Source organism: Lytechinus variegatus, chromosome 15, assembly GCF_018143015.1.
Source record: "Lytechinus variegatus isolate NC3 chromosome 15, Lvar_3.0, whole genome shotgun sequence".
Lineage (NCBI taxonomy): Eukaryota > Metazoa > Echinodermata > Echinoidea > Temnopleuroida > Toxopneustidae > Lytechinus > Lytechinus variegatus.
The window spans coordinates 26,401,332-26,416,595 of record NC_054754.1 but is presented as its reverse complement, the minus strand read 5'-3'; the positions used below and the strand labels follow the sequence as shown (position 1 = coordinate 26,416,595).

General features: G+C 35.5%; 1 protein-coding gene across 21 annotated transcripts in view; it reads right to left on the bottom strand.

Annotated features, from left to right (window-relative positions):
- LOC121428589 (voltage-dependent calcium channel type A subunit alpha-1-like) overlaps positions 1–15,264 on the bottom strand; it is a 203,248-nt gene that overhangs the window by 128,513 nt on the left and 59,471 nt on the right. For 17 of the 21 annotated variants that reach the window (XM_041625320.1, XM_041625326.1, XM_041625319.1 and 14 more), the window contains exons 8-10: positions 11,191–11,294; positions 8,670–8,842; positions 6,710–6,796 (exon numbers count right to left, since the gene is read on the bottom strand). In XM_041625320.1, coding sequence (XP_041481254.1) covers positions 6,710–6,796; positions 8,670–8,842; positions 11,191–11,294 — 364 coding nt within the window. The remainder of the gene's footprint in view (positions 1–6,709; positions 6,797–8,669; positions 8,843–11,190; positions 11,295–15,264) is intronic. The other 4 variants (XM_041625327.1, XM_041625330.1, XM_041625331.1 and 1 more) reach the window with 2 other exon arrangements.

Here is a 15,264-nt window from a genome sequence, read left to right as displayed (position 1 = left end):
GTTGAACATTATACCAGAATGTACAGCTGGGCCCAGTCTTACAAAGGGTTATGACTGATCCAATCAATCGTAACTCTATGGAATCCATCAGTGTCATAATTTTTTCTACAGGAAATTTGCAAAATGTCCTTTGTAAACAAAGGAAAACACACCAAATTGTCAAGAATCAATGACTTTCTGGATAGACATTCATATCTAGAACAATTTTTTAACAAACATGCATTCCATATGTTGACTTTGCTGGCTTTCAAGTTGCGATTGATCGCATCAATCGTAACTCTTTGTAAGATGGGGCCCTGGTGTACCTCAAACGAAAGGGCAATGCCTTTGAGCAGACAACAGACCTGAGTTTCTGGATATTACATGAGGATATCGCTCAAAGCATAAAGAAGTGACAAAGTCCCCGAAAAAATGCAGGTGTTTTTCCCTTGTTTTCTTGTTGGCATGACCTGATTAAGAATTGAAACATTCATTGGGCAGACTGCAGGAACCATGATGCTATCTGGAACTACATGTATAGACCTTTATCCAAATTGTGGTTCATACAATCGATAGTATGAAAGATTTACCGATTCCTCCTACATTTTTAATGCGGCTCTCATTTTGGACGACCCTTTTTTTCAAGGGAATAATATTTTTGCCAAGTACCATTCTTCAAGAACTAAATCCACGTCAGAGGAAGGGAGTGACGTAGGTGGTGACGGTTTAGCCTCTCTGACCAAAGGTTGTGGGTTCAAGCCCAGACAAGATGAATTACAGTCTACATTGCAGGTTACAAATGAGTTTGAGCTTGAGGTAGAATTTTTTTCCTGCTATGGAAAGCTGATTTTATGGCTCCAATGGTCCCATTTTATCTACATTTTCATTTATCATATACATGTAGATAGATGCGTGGTCTTATCTATGAGTAAAAAATTAATTGTCAGAGGGAAAGAGAGAGAGTGGAAGAGGGAGGATAGCAACAGAGAGGAGATGGGAGAAAAAAAATGAAAGAATCAAAAAGAAAGATAATGAGGGAAATATTGAAAGTGAGATGGAGAAAAGAAGAGAAAGGAGCAAAGAAGAAACTAGAAACAAAGCAAAAAGAGAAGGTAATCATAAAAATTTAAAGAGAGACAGGAGGATCAAACTGAGAAAGGAGGGGGAGAAAAGAATTGGTAGGAGTAGGGTGGGGCAAACAGAGAAAGGAGAAAGAGAGACTGAAAATGAACAATAATTAGGGAAACATCTAAGATACATTATCTCTGAGATGTAGGTAGGTTCATAATGACCTGACACTATTCCCAGGTATGTGGCGATTCTCTCTCCTTCCCATTCCATCTATCACATACACTATAATCAGGGCTGCACAATAAAAGCCATGCATTTTAAGTAGATGTAACACCTTACCCTGGGATGGACTCTATTAAGCAAGTTAAAGGTAAAAATACTTGAATCAAACGTTAAAGGAACTAATTTGGTCAATAATGATGGGAAATAATCACATTAAATTTATACTATAACAAGATATTCCTTATAACATGATTTTGATTTTACCCCTTAAAGTTATAGTAGATCCAATATTATGGAAGGGGACTTGGGAGGTCGAGGGTTGTAAAACAGGGTGGATGAGGTATTGGAAAGGGTTGCAAGAGAGGATCTGGGACAAGCAAGCTCATAGATGAAGATGTAAAAAAGTGTTGGAGAGAGTTGAGGTATTACATGGATAAAAGAGGTTAAAGGTATGGTCACACTGCCCGAGCGTTGTTGGAGCGGTCGTGGAGTGGAGAGAAAAAATCATCACCGCTCGCTCCCGTTCACCATTTTCGATTTCGATTGTTTTTATTTTGTTTTCGATTTGTTTTTTATTTTTTTCCCAATTTTGTGAGCAAAATTCAACCCCCTCTCCCTACCGCTCCACGACCGCTCCAACAACGCTCGGGCGGTGTGACGTGGCCTTTAAAAAATAACCGGAACTTGGAAGAGATCAAAAGAATGTGAGGATGCAAAAATAGAAATAGAATCAGGTCATAGGTGAAAGAAATAGAAGACGGGGAGTAAAGAAAAAGGCTGGAAATTGAGATGGGTGGGTAAGGAATTGCATGGAAGGGTGAAGAAAGGGGGAGTGCAAAGAAAAAAAGCGACATCATCAGTCATTTTGATGGCATGGGGTTTACATCCCACCGCTGCCACCAAAATGGAAGAAAAAAACAGGGAACTGTTTCATTAAGACTTGTTATAATAACAACTGCAGCTTTTCAGCATTTCTATCACAAGTTTACTATTAGCAAATCAAATTGATGGATTTCAGTAGCTTTAAACTGTCATTTCAAATATGTTTATCATAACAAGGTTTATGAAATTGGCCCCTGATGATTCTGATATGCCACTGTGGCATTAACTGAAAAAATCTGGAGTTCCCAGTAAAACTCTAGCGAGCCGTCAAAGGAAACTCAATGACACCATACCATGACATCAAAGCAAGGGTATGGGAGAGCATTCAAGATGGGGTGGCGTAACAGGGTTTAAACCTGGTAGAAAAGAGTGCAGAAGTCTGAGGGTAGGATGACACATAGTGCAATCCCAAATAGGTGTAGGGAGGACAAAGAAGTGTAAGAGGGGGGTGTAAGTGGTTGTGATAGGTACAATTGGGCCTTGAAGCCTGAAGGAAAAGGAGATGGTTTACACAGGTGTAAGAAAGGTTTTTAAAATGATAATAATAGCTGGATTTATAAAGCGCTTTTTGCCTGAGGATACAAAGCCCTGTTATTATTACCCGGCTTTCGCGCCACTGCCAATGTAGGCGCTCAAGCATTCTGGTAATTTCTTCCTACCAGATACCCATTCACCTCACCTGGGTTGAGTACTGCAACAGTGTGGGTAAATTTCTTGCTGAAGGAACATACGCCATGGCTGGGTTCAAACCCACATCCCTCAGATTGAAAGACGAAAGTCATAACCACTAGACAACAACGTCTCCACAAAAGAGGGAATAAGAGTGTGACTGTGGGCTCGAATATGATGGTAGGGAATTAGGGTTTCCACAGGAAAAGGTAAGGGATGAAGGTATGTAATGCACGGTGACAAGGGAGTGTCTGAAAAAGCAAGGACAGGGTATCTAGGAGAGACTGAGGACAAGATAAGAGAAACGGGGCCAAGAGAGGGCTCAGATTACCATTCTACTGGCTACATACATGTATCTGTGGTCTGTGATGATTAATCTGAAGCTCTCAACCAAACCAATCCAAGAAGCATATCACGAGAAACTGATACAACCTTCGGTTCCAGGTAAAGAAGATTTGGCATGACAACCAACCCAACCTTCTTTGAAAACCCCAAAGTACAGAATTTCACAGAGGCACTTAGGCTGTTTAGGTTACATGAGCATGTTACCTCAATGACTAAGCCGGGCTTTAAACCCAATTTGCAATTCATGTGTAATGTGACATCAGACCGGCCCTGAATTGGATGTTATGTAGAATGATGAGGAGATCTACTCAACTTGTAGATGTAAATCTAGGGTATTCCTCTTTATTTTTAGACGAGGCCACATCCATGGACGACATTAATGTGTAATGTGATGTATTGATGACTAAACTTGGGAATGCTTGGGTTTCAAACAAATGGGAAATTTAAAATGGCCTTCGCTCCACATCAGACTCAATGCACAAATCTACCTCTAATGTAGTTTGAAAAAAAAAGACATGTCATATCAATTTAGGATGCAAGAATCAAAGCTACATTTCACAAATTGCAATGTATATTTTTCTACTGGAAAGAGGTTTCTTCATCAAATAGAAAACATATCTTAACCTCTCAGCTAAGGAGGATGGGTTATTCAAAATTCTAAACATATTGAGTCTAAAAATAGTGTCTGTAATTGACTGGTTTCGCTTTCAATTTTTAAAAAAGTTCAAATGTGAATATGAATAGCACAGGTTTTCTTCATGTCTCCTGTCTCCTAGTAAGCACCAGATTTTATAGATTGTTTTTACAGGTTACAGGTTGTGTCTGAATATGGGAACGATAACTGTTATGGTTTCTATGGGAGTTTCAGTTTTGTAGATATTTTGGTTTGAACAACTACAATAAAGATAACATGCTTATATTCTTTAAATTCAAAACAAGTCAGATAAAATCTTGAATCTGTCATAGATCTGCTGCTAGATGAGCATATACGGTATAAACAAAATCCCGGTCCATGGGTTATACTGATCTTTATTTTAGTTTATTTCATTTTATTTTGTTTTGTTTTATTTTATCTTATTTCATCTTATTTTAGTATGTTTCATTTTATTCCAATTCATTTATTTATACATATTTATACATTTATTTACCTACTTATTTATTAATTAATTTACGTCTAGGTTAATCAGTCATAGTGGCTGACATAACAGACATAATTCATTCATTCATTTGGAGGGGTTGATCTGGAACTATCAAAAAGAGAAATAATATTGTTTTGTAAGAGAGTTTTCTATAGTCTTCAAACATTCAATTTTACTGTTACATGTACATCCTAACAAAACATGGTTTTATATTACATACCAGCATTTCTTAAAGCCTTGAATAGTATCATATACCCTTGCAGCACTATGACTTCTAATTCACCTGTACGTTATATTCAAAAGACTGCAATAATGAAGGTAGGTTTATCATAAAAGCCATTAATGCCATTATCCCCTATAAAGGCACGATATCCAATTTCCATACTTCATCTTTGTTAATTGCACGTCACACTATGAAAATACATTGTGCATGGAATATATGTTCAAAATGATAATGGTCTATTGAAAAAAACCTATATAATCCAGTGATATTCCTAAACTATAAAAAAAATGCTAGACACGTGGTTTTTCAATGTACATTTGATATGTATGGACACTTAAGAAAACAACTGAAGCACACCATGAAATATTTACATTTACATTACATGTGTAAAATTGCAGGCTGGAAACTCAAGTGTAACTCTGGGTGGAATCACCAGACGTTGTGTAAATTGTAAATTTGTGGATAGCATGTGATTTAGGTTAAAGAGAAATGGATATTGGGGGATGAGCACGAGCAAGAAGGAAGCCCTAATAGGAGTTTCTCGTGACTAATAAGACTTGGGAGGACATTATTATTTGTGATGGCTAAAAGGGAGAGACCACGCCACCAACCAGTATCCCATACAAAATTCAGGTACTGCCACACCCAACTATTTACATATAAATGCACTGACCTATTCTTTGTTATCTCTCAACACAAAACCAAAAATCAAATCTAGCGTTCATTAGTCATACCTGTCTAAATGCACACTCCCATATTAATTGGCAATCTATCTAATTCCCTCAACATACCACTTTAACATACAGTACTATCAACGCTATGGCCAAAATTAGACGCTATTTAAAAGCTGAACATGATGTGCTGTGGTACAGCTGTGAACATAAATTGCATACTACAGTGCATCACTGTGTTAAACACTGTGTGTGTATCGCCACCAAATGCATGGCAAGAACATGCCTTGCTGCTCCAGTGAAAGCTAATTTCCATTATCCAATATCAAAAGCACTCGGATCAATAGCTGCCAGTTTTGTAACCCCAAACACACCTTATTACTATCCTGAAACATGTCCGAAACACCCCCTAAACCAATCTATTTGCTTAAAATTACAAAATATTTCCCATCACTACAATTTCAAAATTGACTACTGGCTTGTAAGGATACAGAACACCCAATAACTTGCTGATATACCATTTTCAAACCTATGATATGGGTTAGTTGGTGCAACACACAATTACATTAGTCATTGTATATAATTAGTCGGTGGTCATAGTATGTTACATGACTGTAATAATTGTACAATTAAATGTATAAAAGGACCTAATTTTAAAATCAGTTATTTGCACTGAACACAAAACTGAATTCATTATCATTGTATTACCATTTTAGGCAATTAATTAATCATAAGGATCTTGAATATTCATTTTTAATTCAAACTTTGTTGTTCAAATTGACATTCAAATCAGCATGTGCTTCTCTCTTGGCCATGCAAACAAAATGGACAATATTTAATACATGTCCTATACAATGTAGGCATTTTGAGTGATCATTGCTTGAGTGATTTTGACTAGTCATGCAATTGCTTGGATCAAGTGATTGGGTAGTCATGTGCTTTGTTTAGTCACTCAGGCCATGGTGTTCAGGGTAGGTGATGTGATTTCTTTAATGGTCATCGTCATGTCATGTGCTTTTGATAGGGAAAGTAATTCGCTCATGGTATTATGACACGTGGTGTGATCAGTATAAAGTTATATTTTGTTAGTCACAAGAAGGCGTTTAATACAAATATATATATAATACTGTTTGGGGCTAGTGAACTTTGATTAGTCATGTGAGTGTGTTGGTTAGTCAAGTGACTTCATTTAGTTAGTCATGACCATGATCGTATGCTATGAGGTTTGAGGTTCATGATACTCTTTGATTAGTCAAAAAGTTAATGTGTAGGTTAGTCATACAGGTGAGTGTTTTGATTAGTTATATGTTCACATTTTGGTTAGTCAAGTGACCATGATAGATGGTCAAGTACTAGTGACTGTGATTATAATAACAGTATATGATGTGGTTTGGGATTAGTGATACATTACTCAATAGAAGTTAATATGTAAGTTAGTCATATGTGAGTACTTTGGTTAGTCAAGTGAGGAGGTTGGTTAGTCAGGTACCTACTAGTACCACCCATACCTATGCCATAACTAGTGACTAAATCAGCACCTGATGGTTTGCCATTACTGAGATCCTCTGTTCTTGCAGCGGCGTCACGCCGCCGGTCTGATTGTTAGCAATGCAACAGGTTCATACAAAAACAAAACAAAAAAAGGATCAAGATCTTTAGAAAGAATGGACATGAAGAAAAAAGGAGAATGACAAGAGGATCCATCAGATCACAGCTTTACTGGGAGTGCATACATCATCTTCATGCAGTAACGACTACTCTGATTAAGAACTACTTGAAGAAGAAACACAAATTGATTTACTCATAGTGCTCATTTCTTGGATCACTTTCTGCTGTTACTATTATTACAAACAATATAGTCTACAAAGTATGCTTTCATGCAATCAACCAATTCAAGATAATTCTCTTACTTAAAGGACAAGTCCAGCCCGACAAAAAGTTGATTCGAATAAAAAGAGAAAAATCCAACAAGCATGACACTAAAAACTTCATCAAAATCAGATGCAAAATAAGAAAGTTACGACATTTTTTAAGTTTTGCTTTAATTAAAAAAAATAGTTATATGCACATCCTGGCTGGTATGCAAATGAGGATACTGATGACATCATCCACTCACTATTTCTTTTGTATTTCATCATATGAAAAATGAAATATTCTAATTTTCTCCTCAATGTCAAATGAAAGAACAATTAATTTCTCCCTGAACCTATGGAATTAGCATTGTTTTAAAATATATATGGTTCAGTCAAGTTGGCCCTTATTGTCAAAATCTGTAAAAATGAAATAATGTATAATCCAAACAATGAAAAACAGACGAAATAGTGAGGGACATCATCGACTGTCTCATTTGCATGTCACTGAGTTGTGCATATAACTGTTTTGTGAAAAATAAGTGAAACTTAAAAATAGTCATAACTATCTCATTTTACATCCGATTTTGAAGAAATGTTCAGCATTCTGCTTGTTTAATTTTTCTCTATTTATTCAAAGCAACATTCTGCTGGGGTGGACTTGACCTTTTTATAAAAAAGGTTTAAGTTTAATTTAGAAAATATTTGCATGACAATTTGTTGATTTACAAAAAATCTCTTGAGAAATGTTGTTTACAGACATGTTTAAATATTTTATAAAATATGATTATCAAAATAAATACAAAGATCAATTGCTTTAAAATAATTCACTTTGATAGAGTTTGATGAAATTACCAATCATCTAAACCTAACAAAGATCTAATCAAGACATATGGTACATATATTCCTCAATATGGTATGCAAAAAGGATGTAACACTTTGTTATCAATTACAGGAAAACATGCTCCTATGTGGCTACTCATGATTCCAAAATAAGATGAAACATTATTCCTTTGAAACATTCACAAACTGTGCAACAAATATGGGAGCGATTAATAGCAAAGATGTAAAAGCTGAAGAATATCATCATCAGAACAGTTAAAAACATTGTTCAAAGGGAAGTCCAAGTTTCAATCTGCCTAAACATAGATTAAAACTATGGAAATATATGTTTATAACAAAAGGTATTTATACAATTTTAATTCTGTTCATTAAAGTTTGTAATATATTTGTATCAATAAAAATAAAACGTATTTTATCATTACACTTGATGATCACTAATCACATTCACAAATTTCTCCTAAATCACAGGTGTAAAATTTGTAACCCTTCCCATCCATTCAAAAGGGCTTTAAAGCTTCATAAATTAGAATATATACCTAACGATAAAACTATTCCGTTGAATTTGCAAATGACATTTTCTTTTGTTTGAAAAAAAAAAGGTTCAGAGAAAGCTTACAACAGGAGCATAGCTTTATGGCTACACTGAAATAAAATCCTTTTATTATTGAACATTCAGAGCAAAACATTTTGGACGTTCCTGGCAAACAATGTTTTCACCCGGCGTTTTTAGAAGGCGGATAGTATCTATGTGGAGAGAGTGAGGTATATAGCCTACCTTCTATGGCTTCTCGTTCTTCTTCTGATATAGATTTATCATTGAGCATGACTTCTTCTGCTTTACATATCCATTCTAAATAGCCCATCAATTCTTTATCTATCTGCTGCTGTCTTCTCAGTTTTAAGAAAGCTCTTCTGTTCTCGACTCGCTCTCTTTCTTTTGCGAATTCTCTGTAAAAAAAAACAGTTACAGTATACAGGAAAACATTTTACTTTGAATTTTGATCAGCAATTAAAGTTGTTTGGCTGAATATTTCAACAGAGTTAGATACATTCACTGTGAAAAGATAGTTTAAGTAGAATTTATAAAAACAAATGCACAGTATACCGAGATGAAATACTACAAATCTTATTCTTAAGATGAGGATGCAATGCAATATTACTTTGGTATCTTTATCAGTAAAATATACACCCTTAGTATATAAAATTATCATTTTTACCATAATAATGATTTAATTTTAATGTCTCAAAGAATAGAAAGATAAAGAGTAGTAGCTCTCTCTGAATAAACAGAAGTTTGGGCATGAAACAACATGAACCTCCAAATTTTCCTAGGTGCTTGAATAATACCATGGAGCTATCTGTTATTAGCTCTATGATAATACCATCATTATGGACTTCAGTTTGGACTTCATGGAACTAGAATTAGGCAAAAATTATGCAAAGGTCACAGAATACCGATTGGATTCTCACAATAATACTGAACAAATTGGCAGCTATTAAAATTGCGTTTATTTCACACTACCTTGAAAAAGGCCCCATTTGACGCTTAATGCTCCAGTGCATCTGCAGTGGATGCATGTCTAATGTAAGAATATTTTATGTGATCATAATGCACACGTACTGAAGGCAGTAACTTGCATTTGTATAGCAGGATTTGTAAAACTTTTTGGATAAAAAAAAATCAACGCCTAAGATAACAAAAGCTATGCATTTTCAATGGGTATTAGCATAAAATATAATCCTGTGATCTCTTTGTGTATGGGACATATATCTATTCTTCAAATATCAATAGCAGGTAATTTTGACTAGTTTGCCCTATGTTGTAATAGTGTATTACCCCTAAAATGTGTTGCTTTGTTATATATTTGTATAAATCTTGCATGTTAGATGCAATTAGATTGTTTACTGCATGTATGTTACTCTGAACATGACAGAAATTATTTCATTCAAACATAACAACATTTAAAAAATAAACAAAAAAGGGAGAATTTGAAAGGGCACATATATTGTGCATAGATACATGCATATTATGACAATGTGAAAGTTTACAATGATTCCATAGCACTAGCATAAGTTGAAAATTCAAATAAAATCTGAGAAATAATGACCATGATCTACATTGTAATTATATTGATAAAAAGTGGGAATAACATACAAAATCTGATACAGAAGGAACTAAAAGCAAACTATCTGCCTAAAGTACAACTATTTAAAAAAGTGAAATTGAGTATTTCTATAGTAAATTTCCATGTCTATTATTCTATATCAATATTTTGAAAGATAAAATGATATAAAAAGTGAATTTTTAGATATTTTTTAAGGTATTGACTGGAATCAGTTGAATAAAACTTGTATGCATTCATGTAGCTGGCATGTTTCATTCCAAATGATGCCCTGCTGTAAAGAACACAGTGACTCATAGTGAGTTCACAGTGTGGGACACAATGTTAAATAAATGTTCACACCACACTGTGAAATTTTCAAATTCTCACATACTGTGAGCTACATACTCCACTATGTGAAAAAATTGTGAAAACTCATCTCCATACTGTGTTATATTTGAGCATTTGAACAAGGTGAATTACATGTCTAGATAGCCCACTATGTGTCTACACTGTGAACACTTATATTGTAAAGGTGTCTACAGTGTAAAGTGATCTTCACACTGTCCAATTTGAGCAAATAAACAGTGTGAATTACATTATCAGATAGTCCACTATGTGAACACATTGTAAAAACACTTAGTGTCCACAGTGTAAATCTTTACTGTACGTAGTTTACAATGCGAACACACTGAAAACCCTATGTTCTTCAGATATTCCATCATGTGAATTCACTGAAAACACTGTTCTTTAGATAGTCCACCATGTGAACATACTGTGGACACTATGTTGTATAGATAGTCCACCATGAACACACTGTTCTTTAGATAGTCCACCATGTGAACACACTGTGGACACCTTGTTGTATAGATAGTCCACCATGTGAAAACACTGTTCTTTAGATAGTCCACCATGTGAACACACTGTTCTTTAGACAGTCCACCATGTGAACACACTGTGAACACTATGTTGTATAGATAGTCCACCATGTGAACACACTGAAAACACTGTTCTTTAGATGGTCCATCATGTGAACGCACAGAAAACACTGTTCTGTAGATGGTCCACCATGTGAACACACAGAAAACACTGTTCTTTAGATGGTCCACCATGCGAACACACTGTGGATATGCTGAACACACTATGTTCTTTCCACCAGGGCAAGAAGGTAAGGAGATGGTGAACATGACTTACCCACTGAGGACTCCAAGAACGAGATTGAGCATGAAGAATGAACCCAGAATGATGAGAGGAATGAAGTAGATCCAGACAAATCGAGGACCCTCTGAGTCGTTGCACTATAAAAATGAAACAAGAACAACACTTCTCACAAATTCATTCATAGTAGCGAAACAGTATAGATTTTGTGTATGGTAATTGGAATATATTTTACTGTGAAGTTTATTCAAAATTTACACAAGACCAAGTATCAGGGGGCACAGAAGGGGGGGGGAGTTGGTTGGGCTTTAACCCTCCCCCCACCTTTTTCCAAAACCGTGTACAAAAATGTAAAAATGACCATATGATTGTGATTTTTTTTGCATGGTCAGCCCCCCAACTTTCGGCTCAGCCCCCCTCCCCTACTTTGAAAACTGTTCCGCGGCCCCAATTATCTTTTCCTCATAAAAAGCATGACCAATCCAATTGAGTTGTTCTATTCTAAATTCTACCTGAAAAGCTCTTCTGGGAAAATTTATGAAAAAAACACTAATTATGCAAATTATGTTCGACAAGACATCATGGTTTTACATTATATTTTACCTATTTCTTTTTAGAATGTCAATTTTGCTTTTTATTGTCAATGTAATGCAACAGACTAGTGCTGCTGAAGTTGAGCAACTGAAAGTTAACCTTGGAATGACCAAAGGTCATTCATGATGCAGTTCATGTCATACCATTAGGTGGCAGCACTGGGATATACATGTAAGTACTTATCCTTTCCGAAAATTACATGAGCAAAATTATTCTTTCCTCATAAATTTTCCCTTGGAGAGGTACACTGCAATTTAACATTGCCAAAGGATAAAATCCTAGCTTGAACTTGGTTATGTCATGGTTTTCCTATTCGCATACTTGTCTTTAACGCAACAAAGAATGTTAATCAAATATTTATTCATTTGTCCAAGAGGGGACATTGTTCATTACATACTTCATTTTGACACTTAACCACACAAGTTATCAATTTTCAGGTTACAAAAAGGATGGATAATTATTGACCTATTTGTCATTAATCAAAAACAGTTTCTGTAACTGTAGTTATTCATTAAGTGTATACATATATAAAAAAAAAATTCATAAACAGAAGAACCAAAATGCAATCCTCTATCAGAATCTTACATAGCTTTCATTATTTCATAATGGCTACCCCTGTATACCTGCACATGGTTACACTTCGTAATTCCGAAGCTTCGTAATTCCAAAGGTTCTTTATTCCGAAGGTTCGTAATTCCGAAACACGTAAATTGCCTATACCTCGATGTTCGTTAATCCGAAAACGAAAAAGGGTTCGTTAATCCGAACATTTGTGGCGTAATTCCGACGATTCGTTATTCCGAAGGTTCGATAATCCGAAAACGAAATAAGGTTCGTTGTTCCGAAGGTTCGTTAATCCGAAAACGAAATAAGGTTCGTTGTTCCGAAGGTTCGTTAATCCGAAAACGAAAAAAGGTTCGTTATTCCGAAGGTTCGTTGATCCGAAAACGAAATAAGGTTCGTTTTTCCGAAGGTTCGTTAATCCGAAAACGAAATAAGGTTCGTTTTTCCGAAGGTTCGTTAATCCGAAAACGAAATAAGGTTCGTTAATCCGAAAATAAAATAAGGTTCGTTAATCCGAAAACAAAATAAGGTTCGTTAATCCGAAAACAAAATAAGGTTCGTTAATCCGAAAAATTAAAACCGGGAAAGCAGAGGCAGAGGCAAGGGGAGGGGGGCGGGGGACACTGTTGCCGTTTAATTATCATATGAGGATGGGAAGGCATGGGCGGCCGAACGAACGAACGAAATGGGCACTTTGGTGATATTTTCACCTTAAGATTATCATCTGCTTGAAGTCATTGTGTGTTTGATAGTGATTAAGAAGAGAAAAACTTTTTTGAAGTGACTTCTTATTATGGCAAATTTGTATATTTAGGCTTTATTTTTCGGGAGAGAGTATAATGAGCGAGCGGCTTGGTAAAACAAATTCAAAGGTGAAATTGTATAACGTTTTTTGTGGTCAATTATTAAAATGGCATTATTGCGAGGTGTTGCGAGCGTGAATCACAAGCTAAACTTTAGCTTATTTCAATAAAAAATGAAAATTAGTTTTTAAAAATCCGAGCAGATTTCTGCTGTCATTAAAAAAGATGTGCATCTAACTAAAGAATTAACACGAGCGCAAAACGCGAGCTTAAACATACTGACCAGAAAAGAAACATGTTAAAGAAAGCATTTAGTGACCTCTTTAGGATGAATATTTACCAATCGAATGAGAGTGCGAAGCGCAAGCTGAAATTTTTCAATATTCCAGCCTGAAAACTTAACTTAACTTGTATACTTTAAAAAGAGTATTTTATTTCGAAAAAAAACATGAAAAACGGCATATTTATTTTTGAGAAAGGAACTTTCCCATTTTGGAAAATATTAATTCCCCTGTTTTTTATTCCATTTTTGATGCACCCTGCCTCCCTCCCGGTGGATCCAACTTTCGTCAAATAGAGGGGGGGGCAATTTTTTTTAAACCATATTTTCCTTGATCGGCAGTTTAAAGTTGATTTTTGTTTGTTTCTTTGAAAGGGTAGTCCTAACAGTCAATAATTAGCTTTATCCTTATGAAATAAAGTAAATATGTAATAACATGATAAACCCTTTTTAAATAATGCGAGCGCGAGCTATATATTTTTGTTAATATGATGGGCAATATGTTTGTGATCTTCAAAGCGAGATGCCTATGTAACTAAAATTAGATAATAACTGCTAGCAAGAAGCGCGAAGAGAATTTTTAAATATATAAGCTCTGACCTGATCTAAAGGGGACATTTTAAGAACTTTTTGCAGTTAGCCATGAAGACGTTTTAGCCAAAGGCGGCGGAACGATTTTTTTTTGGGGGGGGGCAAAGCAAAAAAAAGGGGCCAATAGGGGCAATTTGGTGCAAACGGATATTTTCACCATTAGATTATCATCTGTGTAAAGAGGTTGTGTGTTTTGTAGTAACTAAATTGAGCACAATTTTTTAAGTGATCACTAAAGTTATATATTTACGTTTCATTTCTGCGAGCGTAGAGAGCAAGCGGTTTGGGGGAAAAAGTCAAATCTGAAGATGTAAAATTCACCTTTTTGGTCAATACTGTTAAAAGGGCATCCTTGTGAGATGTTGCGAGCGAATCACGTGCTCAAACTTTTGGAAATTTCATGTGGGCCTAGAATGATAATATTGATATAGATATCATTTACCCAGGGAAGCCACTTCAGTTCTGAAAACTATTCTCCCAGCTATTATTTTTTTTTACAAGAATGCTTAGAATGTCCAGTTTTCAGGTTGGAAAATCGGAAAAATTTGGCTCACGTTTCTCGCTCGCATCAAGTATTGTTTATTGAGGAACTCATTCTATTCCTGGTTACAAAAAAGAAGTATGAAATGTCCAGTTTTCAGGTTGGAATATCACAAATTTTAAGCTTGCGGTTCGCGCTCTCATTATTTAGTTCGTGAGATATATATTCTATTCATGAGTCACTAAATGCAGTCCTTAAAAGATTACTCTCTGAAGCCTGTTGCATAAAACTTTTTACCTGAGAAAACTCTGGTAAAAACTGAAAACTAAGGTTAGTCTGATTTCCGCCAAAAGTTTCATGCAACGGGCCCCAGGTCAGTATATAAACAAATTACAGCTCGCCCTCGCATTAATTCTTTAGAAAGAATCTTTCTCACGATTACAAAAAATGCTCCGAATGCTCACTTCACGTCTTGTTACATAGTTTCACTTGCGATTCGCGCTTTCAACATTTCACAAGGATCATTATTAGTATTATTTTTATTTTTATTACCAGCAGAAGCTGTTATTAAAAATGACATCCCCTCTAATACAAATCCTATTATCTAGAGGTTGCTCGCACGCTTCCAACACACTTGATCCCCTGCATCTTTAATTAAACCATTTGCTTATAGGCAGCAATTGCTCAGATAAAATCGAAATTAGCCTATGCTTGATCAGGGCGCCATTCTTAATGAAATACATGCTTTGGCCCCAACACACGCATGTATCATCGATCGTTATTACTATCATTGCATA